The following is a 13,411-nucleotide window of genomic DNA, read 5'->3' as shown; positions in this document are numbered from 1 at the left end:
TGTCCATTGTACCAGTTTTTAATCTTTTTATGTAAGTAATATTGTTTAGGTTGTGTAATATTTTTAACATTTTTCTTACTCCATAGGTTTTTTTATAAAGTGCTTGATACATTGATATTGGTGTTATTTCTGCTGCTGTAATTCCTTGGGTTGGGGACCATCTTCTTGATCTAAAAACATAATTAAATTTGAAGCATTTCATAATCAGAATGGTCTATTCCAACCTCACAGGAACTGTTGTGATTAAGGAGTTAATCTCTGTGACATTCATAAGTCTATGCTTGATTTGATTTGATAAATCAAGATTCTTTAATGTAAATTATCACAGGTGATGAAAATTGCTGATATTAATGTAGAATATGCAAAACAATGTTATAAAAACAAAAATGGGCTTCAGTAGCTCCTTGCAAGATTTTGAGCACAAGGCATTCAAGAAGGAATGTCCATTATATCACGTACTGTACTGAATGTTTCGCCACTCAGGTATTAATGTTTGGTTCCCAGACGTAACCCTGCCATTTAGAAGTGTTGACTCTTAAAGAGGGAAGTTGACCACCTGTAACTCTGATTAAGATTTTTTTTCATAAACTATGTTGAAGATCTTTTTTATTTTCTCATATAGTATAGAATGGTAAAAACATTTGAGTGTAAAAATGTGATTAAGGACCATAAAAGAAAGGAATAAATTAAAAATAAATTCTCATTCTGGATTTTTTTTTTACAAAACTGTTTGTCCAAAAGTGTGGAAGAAATATCTTGCAGAGAAAACTAAAAATTGGAGTGGATCCAACAATCTTTTTATTCAATTTGATAAGCTACAGTGAGTCACTGAACTCTGCAGCTAGAATGAAGACTGCCAGGTAAAAGTTGCCACTTCTTTTTTTTTTAAATAAGTCTTTATTTACATTTCATGTTAAAAACACACACCATACACCAACAAAGACAAAAAAAACCATTTACAATATACAGAAAACGAAGAAATCAAAAAATTGGAAACCATTTCAAAAAAATCAAATTATATCTACTTCTAAACTGACAATAAATAAATAAATAAATTATATTCCACTCACTAAATCTCTTATAACTATCCAACTCCAAAGCTTATTCATTAACAAAAACTATATCACTTCATTTTTGACCAACCTCCAAGCCACCCTCATTTCTTTAATCTTTTATCCATCCAAATATACCATTTATTCCATGATAGAAACGCTGGTGTCTCTTCTTTACCCTTCAACTTCTTGGTCATTGTGTCTGCTTCTGCACAATCAAGTATTCTCCTAATTATAGCTTCATCCGGCGGGGTATGATTTGCCTTCCAAAATTGAGCATACCCCATCCTCGCTGCCGTTAAGATATGTAAAACCAAATACCATATTCCCCTCTTAATATTTCCAGGCCTGAAGCCAAGCAGATACATCTCTGGTTTAAGATCAACTAAACACCCTGTAATTTCCTCTATCCATTTTTGGATCCTCATCCGATATCTAACCACTTCCGGACATGTCTACCATAAGTGATAATACGTGCCAATCCCTTTACCACACTTCCAACAATCGGCCGACAATCTGGGAAACATTTTGGAAAGTCTAGCCGGAGGGAGATGCCATCTATAAAGCATTTTGTATATGTTTTCCTTATATGACGTGGAAACCACCAGCCTCATATTAATCCACCAAATCTCTTCCCATTTCTCAAGTGGAAGTGCATAACCAAAATTCTTCCCCCAGGCAATCATTGCGTCTTTTACCACCTCCTCCCCTACTACCCTGATTAGCAACAATTTGTAGCACTTAGATATCATCCCTTTCTCCGGACCCAGCAGAATCTTATCTAATTCCTGCAGATTCAGATAAATACCCCTTCCTTCCTTATCCTTCTTATACCTTCACTGAATCTGCAGGTAGGCCCACCACTCCAATTGAAACTCTTGCTGAGCCAGATCTTGTCGCGTTTTGAGTTCTCCCCCGCTATCTAAAAGTTCTTTGTAAGTTGGTCTTCTTCCCTTCTTGAGTAGGGTCGGATGGGTCAAGGCTTCCAAGGTTGATAACCAACACGGAATTTGCACATAGTACTTGGCCCTTATCTTATCCCAGTTCTGAATCAGTATATCCCTTATGTAATGACGAGTAAACTGTTTGCTTGGAGGAGTATCTTCCCGCCAAAGAGCAGCATGCCATCCCTGCAACAAATTGAATCCTTCCAAACTCAACAATCGATTATTCCTTAAACTTATCCATTCCTTGCCCCAAACTAAAAGGGCAGCCTGATAATAAAGTTCCCAATTCAGCAGGCCAAGGCCCCCTCTTTCCTTAATTTCTTGCATCATTTTCCCCCCAATTCTGGGCCGTTTCCCCTGCCATATGAATCTAGAAACTACCCCCTCTAACTCTTTTAAGAATTTCATCGAAAGTTTAACCGGTGCTGTCTGGAAAAGAAAATTCCATTTCTGCAAAATATAAGATTTCACCGTGGCTACCCTTCCTAATAATGAAGTTGTCACTTCTTATGTACAGCAAAGCAGAGAGACATTGCTAAAGACAAAGGAACTGTTTTACCACTGATAAAGGAAACAGATAACGTAATTTCAGTTTCACCGCATCCTGAGGAATATCTAGCTATTTGTTTTGAAATGCTGGATTGTTTGCTTTGAAATGCAAGTATGTGCTTGGTTATGAATCTGGTTTATCAATTTGACCCACTGCCTTACTTGTAGGGAAGAAGTAATAAACATAGTGATTATAAAGGTTCTTGAGAAAGTTACAGCTTTCAAAGAATAACTTATTGCAAAGGGGGGAAAGGTTACATTGGAAGGTTACAATACATTGAGAGTTATATCAGAAGAGATCAAAGTTACATTCACATTCACTGCGCTCTTAGCATAGAGTAATCTGCTATAACCAAAGAAAATCTACATAGAAAGGGGATAAAGAAATTTTAGTCTCTAAACCGTGTCAACAGATGCCTGGTTTATGAATAAAATGCTACCAATAGATATTCCACCTATAAAAGAAATCTGGTAAAGATTTTAAGGGGTAGGTATATAAATTTTTAATGGGCATTTGCTTTGAACCTTGGAGAAAAGTATGTTTCTTAAAATTAGATATATTGTGGAGATTATTTCTTTTCCATGCTGACTTTCAGATCTGGGTATGCTATTATTGAACCTATTTTGTGAAGATAAATCATGTTGTGATAATTTTTTCTTTCATACCAGCCAAGATGTAATTCTGGCATCTGTTTGCTAAAAACAGTGTTCAACAAGAAGAAAAAGTCATAGATTGTTTAAGTGTCTTTTTTTAACTTGGGGAAAGTTAATGCTATTAGAAAATATAAGTCTGTACCTTAGAATAGACTTTGTTTAGTAGCTGGTATTGGTTAATAGAATGAATCCCTAGAATGATTGCTTTGTATAAGTGACTGTGTGGCGTTACTTTAAGTTGATGAATCATAACTTACAATAAACAAGAGACATGTTGGACATATAATATCAGTGCCCCCAAGTGGACAAGCAGGAAAACTCTTAAAAGAATCCCAATTAATATATAAGTTGATTTTACTATAAGATTTACTTTGTTAATTTTTAATGTTTCAACTATGCTCCAAAAGATTTCTAATGATTATTCTAAGGATAATGTGCATTAGTTTAATTATAATTTATGTATTGTATTGTTTAGTTATATGCAAATGGTTCTGTTGTGAGTATACATATTTCAAATGTAGCAAGGTAATTTGAATTTATATACTTTAAGAAGTTAAACTAATACATTTCATAGCAGAAATTAATATTATATATGACTGTTTTAAAGAATTTATATTTTCTTCTAGAATATTTATTATTTATCAGACTAATTGTATAATTCTGCTCTGTTATGAGCTCATGACTATTATGAGAAAACACATTAAGAAAAACCTTAATCAAGAACATAGATAGCAGTGTCCCAAAGGAGATTTTCCAAAAGGTAACTGGACTTTCTTGTTTTTTTTTCTTGAAAATGTTTTACTTCTCATCCATGAAGCTTCTTCAGTTCTGACTGAATGGTGGGGGATTCCCCACTATTCAGTCAGAACTGAAGAAGTTTCTTGGATGAGAAGTGAAATGTTTTCAAGAAAAAAAACCCTCAAAAAAGTCCAGTTGTCTTTTGGAAAAGCATCTTTGGGACAACCATGACCTGGATGATTGAAACTCCCAATAGGCAAATAGCAATGTGAGTCTCAGGACATGTTGCGTCCTCATTCGCATTCCCCACTGCTGTCTGGAGCCGGAGGACTTCCCTACCCCTTTTGCATCCCAAACGGCTACTATAAACTACTGACTATTATTGCCATGACTGCCTGGGGCTGCTAAGTACTGTCACGCACTGACTGCTATGGTTGGGGCCGGTCATCTTTGTTCCTGTGAACCCCTCGATGACGAGTACCTGTCATCTCTTCACTCCGCGTGAACTCCCGCTAAAAGGAGATTGTTGCCAACGTTTGAGAGCGCAACTGTGAGCGAGACTAAAGGGGGAGGGGTAGGAGGACCTGGGCTTTGGTGGCCCTTGAGAGGGTAACGTTAACAATTACATTTCAGTTTTTCTGTGTAGTAATTGCTAAAAATATAGAAAAGGTAAACAGACACTGGCTTTTACCATAGTAAGAAAAGAGTCATGTTAGTTTATGGTGGCAAAAAAAAATCGGGAAGGTGTTAGCACCATTTCCATGACTATAGCTATCAAAATCTTGATTTTTATCATAAAAATAATAATCTAGATTCAGGGATATCTTTTACAGATGGAAGAAAAGATTCAGGTGAACTCACTTTTAGGCTGGGAAAAAATGTATAATACTAGTTAAAATGGGCGGCAACAGCAACACAGACCCTTATACTCTGTCGATGATACAGCCTTTTACAAAATAGGGAACAGAATAAAGATGCTATTGGAGTAAAGAAAGACCTGGCTACCTTAGCAGCTAGCACAAGTGTTGAATATAGTGTTCAACTCTTGTTAAAACTAATGATGCAAATTGCTCTATAGAATGAAATATAAGGACAGTTCCCAGTTAAGAGTGTTAAATTCAGTAGTCTTAGAAGTTTACTTCAAAAAAAGTTATTTCATTGAAAAACAGTTATTTTATGTAAAATAATTTGGAAATCAACAAATACTCTTTGGATTTGCTGGTTGGCTTTTTTTAAAATGGAATTTTATGTGTTAAATTAGCCTCTGTTCCTTAAAAGATTTATTTAAGGGGTACTTTTGAAAGAAAAGATATATATACTTTTCATTGCTGTTGTTTCTCAGCAAGATAAACAGAGCAGAATATTTTAACATATCTTGATTATATTTACTATTTCATATCATCACTTGTGTTAAAAGTGAAGTATCTAATCCTCAAGGTTCCCCCGCACATGCGTGCTAGTCGTTTCCAACTCTAGGGGCCGGTGCTCATCTCTGTTTCAAAGCCGAAGAGCCAGCGCTTCTCTGAGGACGTCTCCGTGGTCATGTGGCCGGCATGACTAGACGCCAAAGGCGCACAGAACGCTGTTACCTTCCCACCGTAGCGGTCCCTATTTTTCTACTTGCATTTTTACGTGCTTTCGAACTGCTAGGTTGGCAGAAGCTGGGACGAGTAACAGGTGCTCACTCTGTTACGTGGCACTTGGGATTCGACCCGCCAAACTGCTGACCTTCTGATCGACAATCTCAGTGTCCTAACCCACTGAGTCACCGCGTCCCTTGATCCTCTACTATATGGAAAATCTAATTCATTGATGGCGACAAAAAGAGCCATATTAAAAAAAAGTGAAACAGTGTACTGGCTCTCAATAATGTTGGCAAAAAGATAACAGATAACAAAGAAAAAATAATGTTACTGAATCCTATTTTGTCTTTTTTTCTCCAACAAGAGATTATATGGCATTCTGAAGAATAGCAGGGTTAGGATTGAAGCTTCAAACTAATAAAAGCATGTTGGGAAAAAAGCTGTTTACTTTAAGTTTACATCTTCAGAACTATATGCATTGTATTGAGGGTACATGAAGAACTTCATGAAAGCTTGACTGAACCATTTTATATTATTTTTGAGAACTCTTAGAGAATTGGCAAACTGCCCAATGGCTGGAAGAGAACAAATGTCACCTGAGTGGCATTACAGGTGGATAGAAACTGGCTTGAAAAATTGTAAGAGTTCTCTTCATTGATTCTTTATTAATCTGCAGCAATATATCAAGTGGAATACTGCAAGGTGCAGTTCTGGATGCTGTACTAAAACATTTTGTTAATGTGGTCAAACCCAGCTTTCATTTTGGGGTATCATATTTTAAAAGATGTAGCCAATCTTTCTTTGATTTGGTCTGCAGAATATTATTTTGAGGTAGATGGAAAAGTGTTACAGTAGGTAACATAATAGGAGAAGATTATAGAGAGGTCTGTTTCATGCTATGTTTCCAGTGGTAGGGGATAACACCTGTTCTAGCTGTTTTCTGCTAGATTTGTTGACACAGTTTAATATTTGAGGTTCCTTTATTGAATCAGGGGTACTGTTTGTCTAGCCTCTTAGGCAGAAATATTAACTAAGCTCAGTTCCCTGAGATTAGACTTCCTAAATGCAAATCTGTATGCTCTGTTAATAGCAAAGCTATAATTGTACAAGGCACATGTGATGTAATAGCATATGTCATCAGGAAAATATGTACACCAACATTGTCTTAATCTATATCCTATAATATTACTATAATAATGAATATATAGTTTCCTTGGTGACTTCTCTGGTTAATTGAGCAGGGTTCATTTTATTTCTGTCAATAACCTTGTGAGAAAGAACTGGATTGAGGAAATGAAGGCTGACCTGAAGTCCCAGAACCAGCCTTATATGGTTAAATGAAGCTGCATCTCCCAAGCATCAAACTATCTCCTTAATCATTCCACACTGAAATTATCCTCAGTAGGTTCATGACATTGTTATCAATGTAAGTTTCCATTGGACACAATGCCAGATGTAACCTTTCAGCAGTATTTTAGATAGGTTAAATCAGTATAATGCTTATTATATTCTGTAACAATTTCTTATTTATAGTGGTTTAATAAGCACACTTTTAATAACTTGATACATGTTTTTTGCATTCAGTGAAATATTGTTGTCTCAAAATTAATGTTTTCTGTTCTCCCAGACTTTGCTATGAAGATAATTGCTGTTATTCTGCAATTACTGGAGACATGTTGCAGCTAAATATATTTGTATTTATTGAGACTTTCAACAGAATTCCCATATTTATGATTAAGTGTAAGATCTTTTTGATCATATATTATAGCACAGTAACAGGCCAGGGGGACTTTTTGAATATCTGTCTATTGGTGGTCGGGTAGTGTATTTGGATTAGATGTCATTTTTCTACCATGGCTCATAAGAACTGTTTGTCTTTGTTCAAGGGAGTTTGTTTATATCTAGCTGTATGAAAACTAATAGTTTGAAAGTAGAGAAAAAATGATTATTGATTACATGCTATAGAGTCTTGGTCTTCTTTTAACAACCATATAAATTGATTTTCTCTACTGAATTACTCTAATCTACTGAATTAGGTTTCTAGTGCTCTCTGAACTTGGTTGTTTTCTTGCACACATTTCATTACCCAAGCTAGTAAATATCAGTGCTACCAAAGAAAACAATCAAGCTCAGAGAACAGCAAGGACCCCTCATTTCAACCCCGAGCTACAAACATTCTCCTTTATTGATAGGTTTCTTATTTACATATGACTAAGGAATAAAGCCTATTGTTGTACAAGTGAAGGATGAATTCTCTTTGTGTTATTTTGTGTTTGTGTTATTATCACAGTATGTTATTCTTTGGTCAGATGCTGAAGTGGTATAAAGCCAAGAATTGATTTGCAATTCCATATCTAATAATTTGATCTCTATCTAAATACATAATTTTCATTAAAATATGACACTAATATTTTGTTTCTTTTTTTGCAGGCATAAAGCCAAAACGTCTGTGACCTGAGTACTTGGAATATTCATCATCCTGGATAATTATTCTGAAATTCTCCTATAGGATAAATGCCTTGAGAAGCACAAGATGATGATGAATAGCACTGAAACCTTGGAATCTTTGTATTGACTGAGGAATTACAATGTTTACTTTGTGAACAAAAATTACTTTGTAGTGGACAAAACATTTGAAAATGCGGCCATGGACTGGCTCCTGGCGATGGATTATGCTCATCCTTTTTGCTTGGGGAACTTTGCTCTTTTACATAGGTGGCCACTTAGTAAGAGACAGTGAGCATCCGGACCACTCTAGCCGTGAACTGTCAAAAATATTAGCAAAACTTGAACGATTGAAACAGCAGAATGAAGATTTAAGACGAATGGCAGAGTCTCTCAGGTAGGCTTTTAAAATCTTCCTCAAAACATGAGTGCTCTGGGATTTTGTTGTCTATATACAAACATAAGAACAAAGCTGAATTCATTATTAAATAATTTTCTGACAGATCCTGCAGTTATACATTTAGAGCTGTGCACATATTCTGTAATATTTTTTCTTGATATATATCTCTTTGTCAATGGTGGAAGCTATGGAAAGTTTAATGTTGATTTTTAAAAATATATTTGGAAAGTTAACAATGGCCTTAGAGCTAACTGAAAATTTTAAAAGATAGTAATTTTAGGCTACCACAGCAACTTTATGCTCTCGATTTTAGGGATGTGCAGTTACGCTCTGCTTACAGTTGTGGCCAAAAAGTGGATGGGCAAACTTCCACTTTTTCCCAAAGACTACCAATTTGTCATGAAATAAGTTGAAACTGACATAAGTAAATGGCATCCACCATCCTTTACTCCACAGTCCATAGTGCAAATATTTGGCATTGTTTTTTTTTCTTTTCCTTCTTGGTTTTTATTTTTAATCTTTTCAAAAATGTCTTTTTTTAAGATTAAATGTTTTGTTACAAAAAATAGAGATACCAAATGAATAACTGCTTCTCCTGGTTTCTAGACTGATGCCTTAGCATCACAACAAACTGGTTTTCCATATGTAGATTTTATCTTCCTGCATTTTTTCCTTACTGTTTTTGTTTATTCAGTTTGAGACATAATATGTATCTAGTAAGTAAAAAATGGCTTTATGATTGAGATAAAACTTGAACTTTAGATATGCAGAGATATTTCCAAACAGTAGCGTTTAGTAGTTAGATCGATCTCTTTATGGTAATTAGTAAACTTAAGCCTTACACTGAGGTAGAATTTGCAATTAGAAATCTACGCAGTTACATTGATAAACATAATTTAATCTATATAATACATTAAATAAATCTGCGCCTTTCCATGATATTATCAAATATCATTTGAGGAAAACTTTGCTTCTTTTCTTTTGTAAATAGCATCTGATTTTGATGCCTTAAGATAGTTGGAATATTTCTTTTTTTTAGTGAAGAGTTATTAATTTTATGAAGATATTTGTATTTAAACTTAGTATACTTTGAATAATGTCATGTAAAAATGCCGAGTTTTTAAAAAATGAATTATGTACATATGTGAAACTTTCTGGAAAGTTCATAAGGAAAATCTCCAAATTCACTTTTGTGAATATATTTGCAATTTTGTGGGAGTGCCACAGAGGTTAATTTTCTCCCTCTGGTATTTAATATCTAGTGGGACATTCATACAGTATTTTGTATACCCAATTTTATATTGCCTATTTGGGCATAGCTACAGATGCTATAGGAGTCCTGTACTAGTACCTGGAAATTGTTAGACGTCTGGATGGGAGGAAATTGGCTAAATGTGAACACAAGCAGAATGTATTATGATTTCTTCCTTGCAATTCTCTGGCAGCTGCAGTGTTACATGGAGAGGATACCGGTATATTGCTCTTGAGATGCTTTTCCAGGAGGCAACTGGATGAGAAGTGAAACATCTTCAAAGAAAAACAAAGTCCAGTTGCCTTGTAGAAAAAGCATGTTTGGGATAACTATGACCTGGATGACTGAGAATCTCCATGGACATCTTGAGGGAGAAGATTCGAATTTTGGGGGTCTGCTATATGAGCAGATGGAAGACGGCCTTTGCCCACATCCATTCATCATCCTGGAATGGGAGGACCTGACTACAATGATTCACATCTTTAACAATGCTCATAGTGTTGGGGGACTACATTTAAAGACAATAGGAAATTGTATTGGAGTCAACAGTACAATAGCTCACTTGTTAATTGGCATCAACCACTATGAACATTATACATATATTATATCTAATTGCTAGGATCTGCAGTGGTTGCTAATGTTTCCAAGTGTAAGTAAACTGCTAGTTTTCAGTGGAAAGCTCTATATGGCTTGGCATGTAAGTTCCTACAGAACTACTTATTCCATTTTGATTCAACCCAATATACCCAAAAGAAGTTACTTGAGATATTTTACTTACGTGAAGTGAGGAAGGATAAAACAATCCCTTGAGGAGCTATTGTGGTTCATGCTACTTGGATTTATTATTATATAGCTGTTGCCTCCGTTCTATGGTACATCTTGCAGTGAGGTTGGCCCCTACTCTGCTGCTTTTCCGGAAGAGTGTTGAGACTCGGTTCTGTCAACTAGCAAGGGAACCCAAGAGTGTGATGCAACCCTGGGTGGTGGGTGTCTTGAGGATGCTCCATCTTTTTAACTTTATTTATCTTTGTATGGATTTTTAGGAGTATAGATTATGATCAATTTTTCTTTTAAAGCCCCTAGTCACTTAGATAGTGAGATGGGCAATGTATAAATTTGATTACCGTATTTTCCGGCGTATAAGACGACTTTTGAACCCCTGAAAATCACCTCAAAAGTTGGGGGGTCGTCTTATACGCCAGGTCGTCTTATACGCCGGAAAAAAAACACCTTCGGATCTTTTTTCTGCTCGGGGGCGGGATCGTTGGGTGAATGGAGGCAGGCGATGGCGACCCGTGGTTAAGCGGCCGACGGCGAACGGCGAACGGGTGATGGAAGGCAAACTCTCGTCAGCTTCTGGGGCGGCTACTGCAGCTGCTGCCGTTGCTTTCTCTAGGACTGGCCGTGCTAGCGCCTCCAATGCTGGCTGACAGGTCCCTGATGAGAGGAGCGGGACTAGCCCGCGCCCGTCGTCTCGGGCAGCCGGTGCCGGGGGTGACTTTGTTGTCCTTCCCCAGCGACAGGAAGTTTTCTTCATTCCAGATGTTTATTTGAAGGCACGTGTTCGAGACAGGCATACAAAGCCCTAGGCGGTCCGAAGCGGCGCGGGGCGGGCCGCAGTCCAGGGGAGCCCCTCGGCTTCAGTTCCCCGGGAGAGCCGCTCCTTCGCGCAGGTGCTCGCGCACCACCCGGTCCAGCACGGCGTGGACGTTCCTGCAGGCCTTGCGGGCGGCCTTGGCCAGGCGCTCCAGGTGGTCCTCGTGCAGCCGGCCGTTCATCTCCAGCAGGGCGATCTGGTCGGCCTTGGGCAGCAGTGCCAGTGCCAGCTGCGGGCCCCCGGCCGCCTCCTTGATGTAGTTCAGGTCGGCCAGCGGGCTGTCCTCCACGAAGCCCACAGAACTGGCGCAGACGTAGTCCGGCGGCGCCTTGCCCCGAAAGCCGCACGCCTCGTGGGGCCCATAGACAACGGCCAGCGCCTTGGTAGGCGGAGCCGTCGGCCTGCGCGAAGACACCCATGCGGGTGCGGATCTGCCGGAGCTCGCCGGCGCGCCGCCCGTCCACACAGTAGCCCTGCTCGGACAGCAGCTCCAGCCCCGCCATTCCCACCCAGCGCTTCCCGGCCTGCCCCGCCGACAGGAAGTTTTCTTGAGTCCCTTGCCGCCACCAGCGTGGTGAGTCTGCCAATCAATCTTCGGGTTTTGGGTGGCGGGAGGGTGGGGGGAAAGAGAGATGGAGCGCCTCTTGTCTGCAGCCCCTTGCCCGGAACTGAGAGCAGCAGCGCACCAGGCGAGAGAGCTCAGAGAAAAGAAGGCGAGGCGCCCATTTGGTAGGGAAGGAGCAAAGCTGGGCAAATCACAGAGCAGGCGGAGCAGAGAAACGTTACAGGGGAAAAGGGGGCGGGGTTTAAAAGGCAAGGCGGGCAGGACGTGGAGACGTTCTGCAGTTAGAAGTAACGAAGGAGCCTCCGGGCACTTTCTGGATCGGATTGTGCAAACTGAGCGTGCCGCTACAGTCCTCGTGTTTCCCAGGGTTGCCTGTCGTGCCAGAGGTATTCCCTGTAGCCCCACATTCTTTAGCTCCCCACTTTCCTTAATTCGGGCGAATTTTGTGCTCCGTGGAGAAACATTAATACGCAAGTGCCGTTTGTTTAACCGCGCAAAACTCGGGGGAAACCTTGGTATTTGGGAACGGAAAGGCTTAAGCCTTTTCATTTCTGTTTTATGCACGGGCTGGGAGGGTCACGAAGTTTACCTCTTTTATTTATTAACGAGTTGTTAATATGCAGATTGTGTGCCAGGAAGTGAAATATTGAGTTATTAGCCCAAACCCTATAATTTAACATGAAAAGTAGGGGGTCGTCTTATACGCCGGGTCGCCTTATACGCCGGAAAATACGGTAATAAAATAAATACATTAACAAATAAGTAAACATATACAGTATGGTGTTCCTGCCTGCATCTTAAACCCTGCCACTCTGTGTTGGACTGTCTCTGAGGCCCCTCTTCACAGTATCTTGTGCTGTATCTATTGTGGTATGCCTAGACCTCCACTTCTATGGATCTGGTGCTTAGTGCTTGTTCTTGTGCTGCTATCAGCCCTTTCCAGCCACTAGAAAGATATCAGCCATCTCAGCTATCTGTTAATGGTATATCCTATGCATGGACTAGTCTTGCCGTGACACTTTCCCTCCCCCTTTCTCTATACGTCCGAGAGGCAGTTTGCTGTACTGGTTAAGGCATCAGGCTAGAAGCTGGGAGATTGTTTAGTTTAGTTTAGTTTAGTTTTATTTGATTTCTATACCGCCCTTCTCCCTAGGGACTCAGGGCGGTTCACAGGGCATATATAAATAACGATACAAAGTTAAAAAGAAATTAAACCAGTGCCCAGTTAAAAAATAATAATACATTACTAAAAACACCAATTTAAAAACCCATAATCCCCCATCAGGCCAGACCAGCTAATTCAAATAAGTGGGTCTTCAGGCCGCAACGGAAGGTTCGGAGGTCTGATGCCATCCGGAGCTCCACCGGCAGTTGGTTCCATAATGCCGGAGCGCCCACAGAGAAGGCCCTCCCCCTGGGGGCCACCAGTCGGCATTCCCTGACCGGAGGCACCCTGAGGAGGCCCTCTCTGTGGGCACGTACTGGGCGGAGGGAAGTTGACGCCGGCAGCAGGTGGTCCCTGAGGTAACCCGGACCCATGCCATGTAAGGACTTAAAGATCATGACCAAGACCTTGAACCTCACCCGGAAGACAACTGGTAGCCAATGCAGCTCGCGGAGCAAAGGTGT

General features: G+C 39.4%; 1 protein-coding gene across 3 annotated transcripts in view; it reads left to right on the top strand.

Annotated features, from left to right (window-relative positions):
• Nucleotides 1–13,411, top strand: part of FUT8 (fucosyltransferase 8) — a 119,161-nt gene that overhangs the window by 38,759 nt on the left and 66,991 nt on the right. For all 3 annotated transcript variants that reach the window (XM_083349036.1, XM_083349037.1, XM_083349035.1), the window contains exon 2: nucleotides 7,954–8,365. In XM_083349036.1, coding sequence (XP_083205162.1) covers nucleotides 8,163–8,365 — 203 coding nt within the window. In that variant the 5' untranslated portion in view covers nucleotides 7,954–8,162. The remainder of the gene's footprint in view (nucleotides 1–7,953; nucleotides 8,366–13,411) is intronic.

Source organism: Vipera ursinii (genome assembly GCF_947247035.1).
Source record: "Vipera ursinii genome assembly, chromosome: 1".
In the NCBI taxonomy this organism is placed as follows: Eukaryota; Metazoa; Chordata; class Lepidosauria; order Squamata; family Viperidae; genus Vipera; species Vipera ursinii.
Note: the sequence above shows the minus strand (reverse complement) of the source record. Positions and strands in the feature narration are given on the sequence as shown.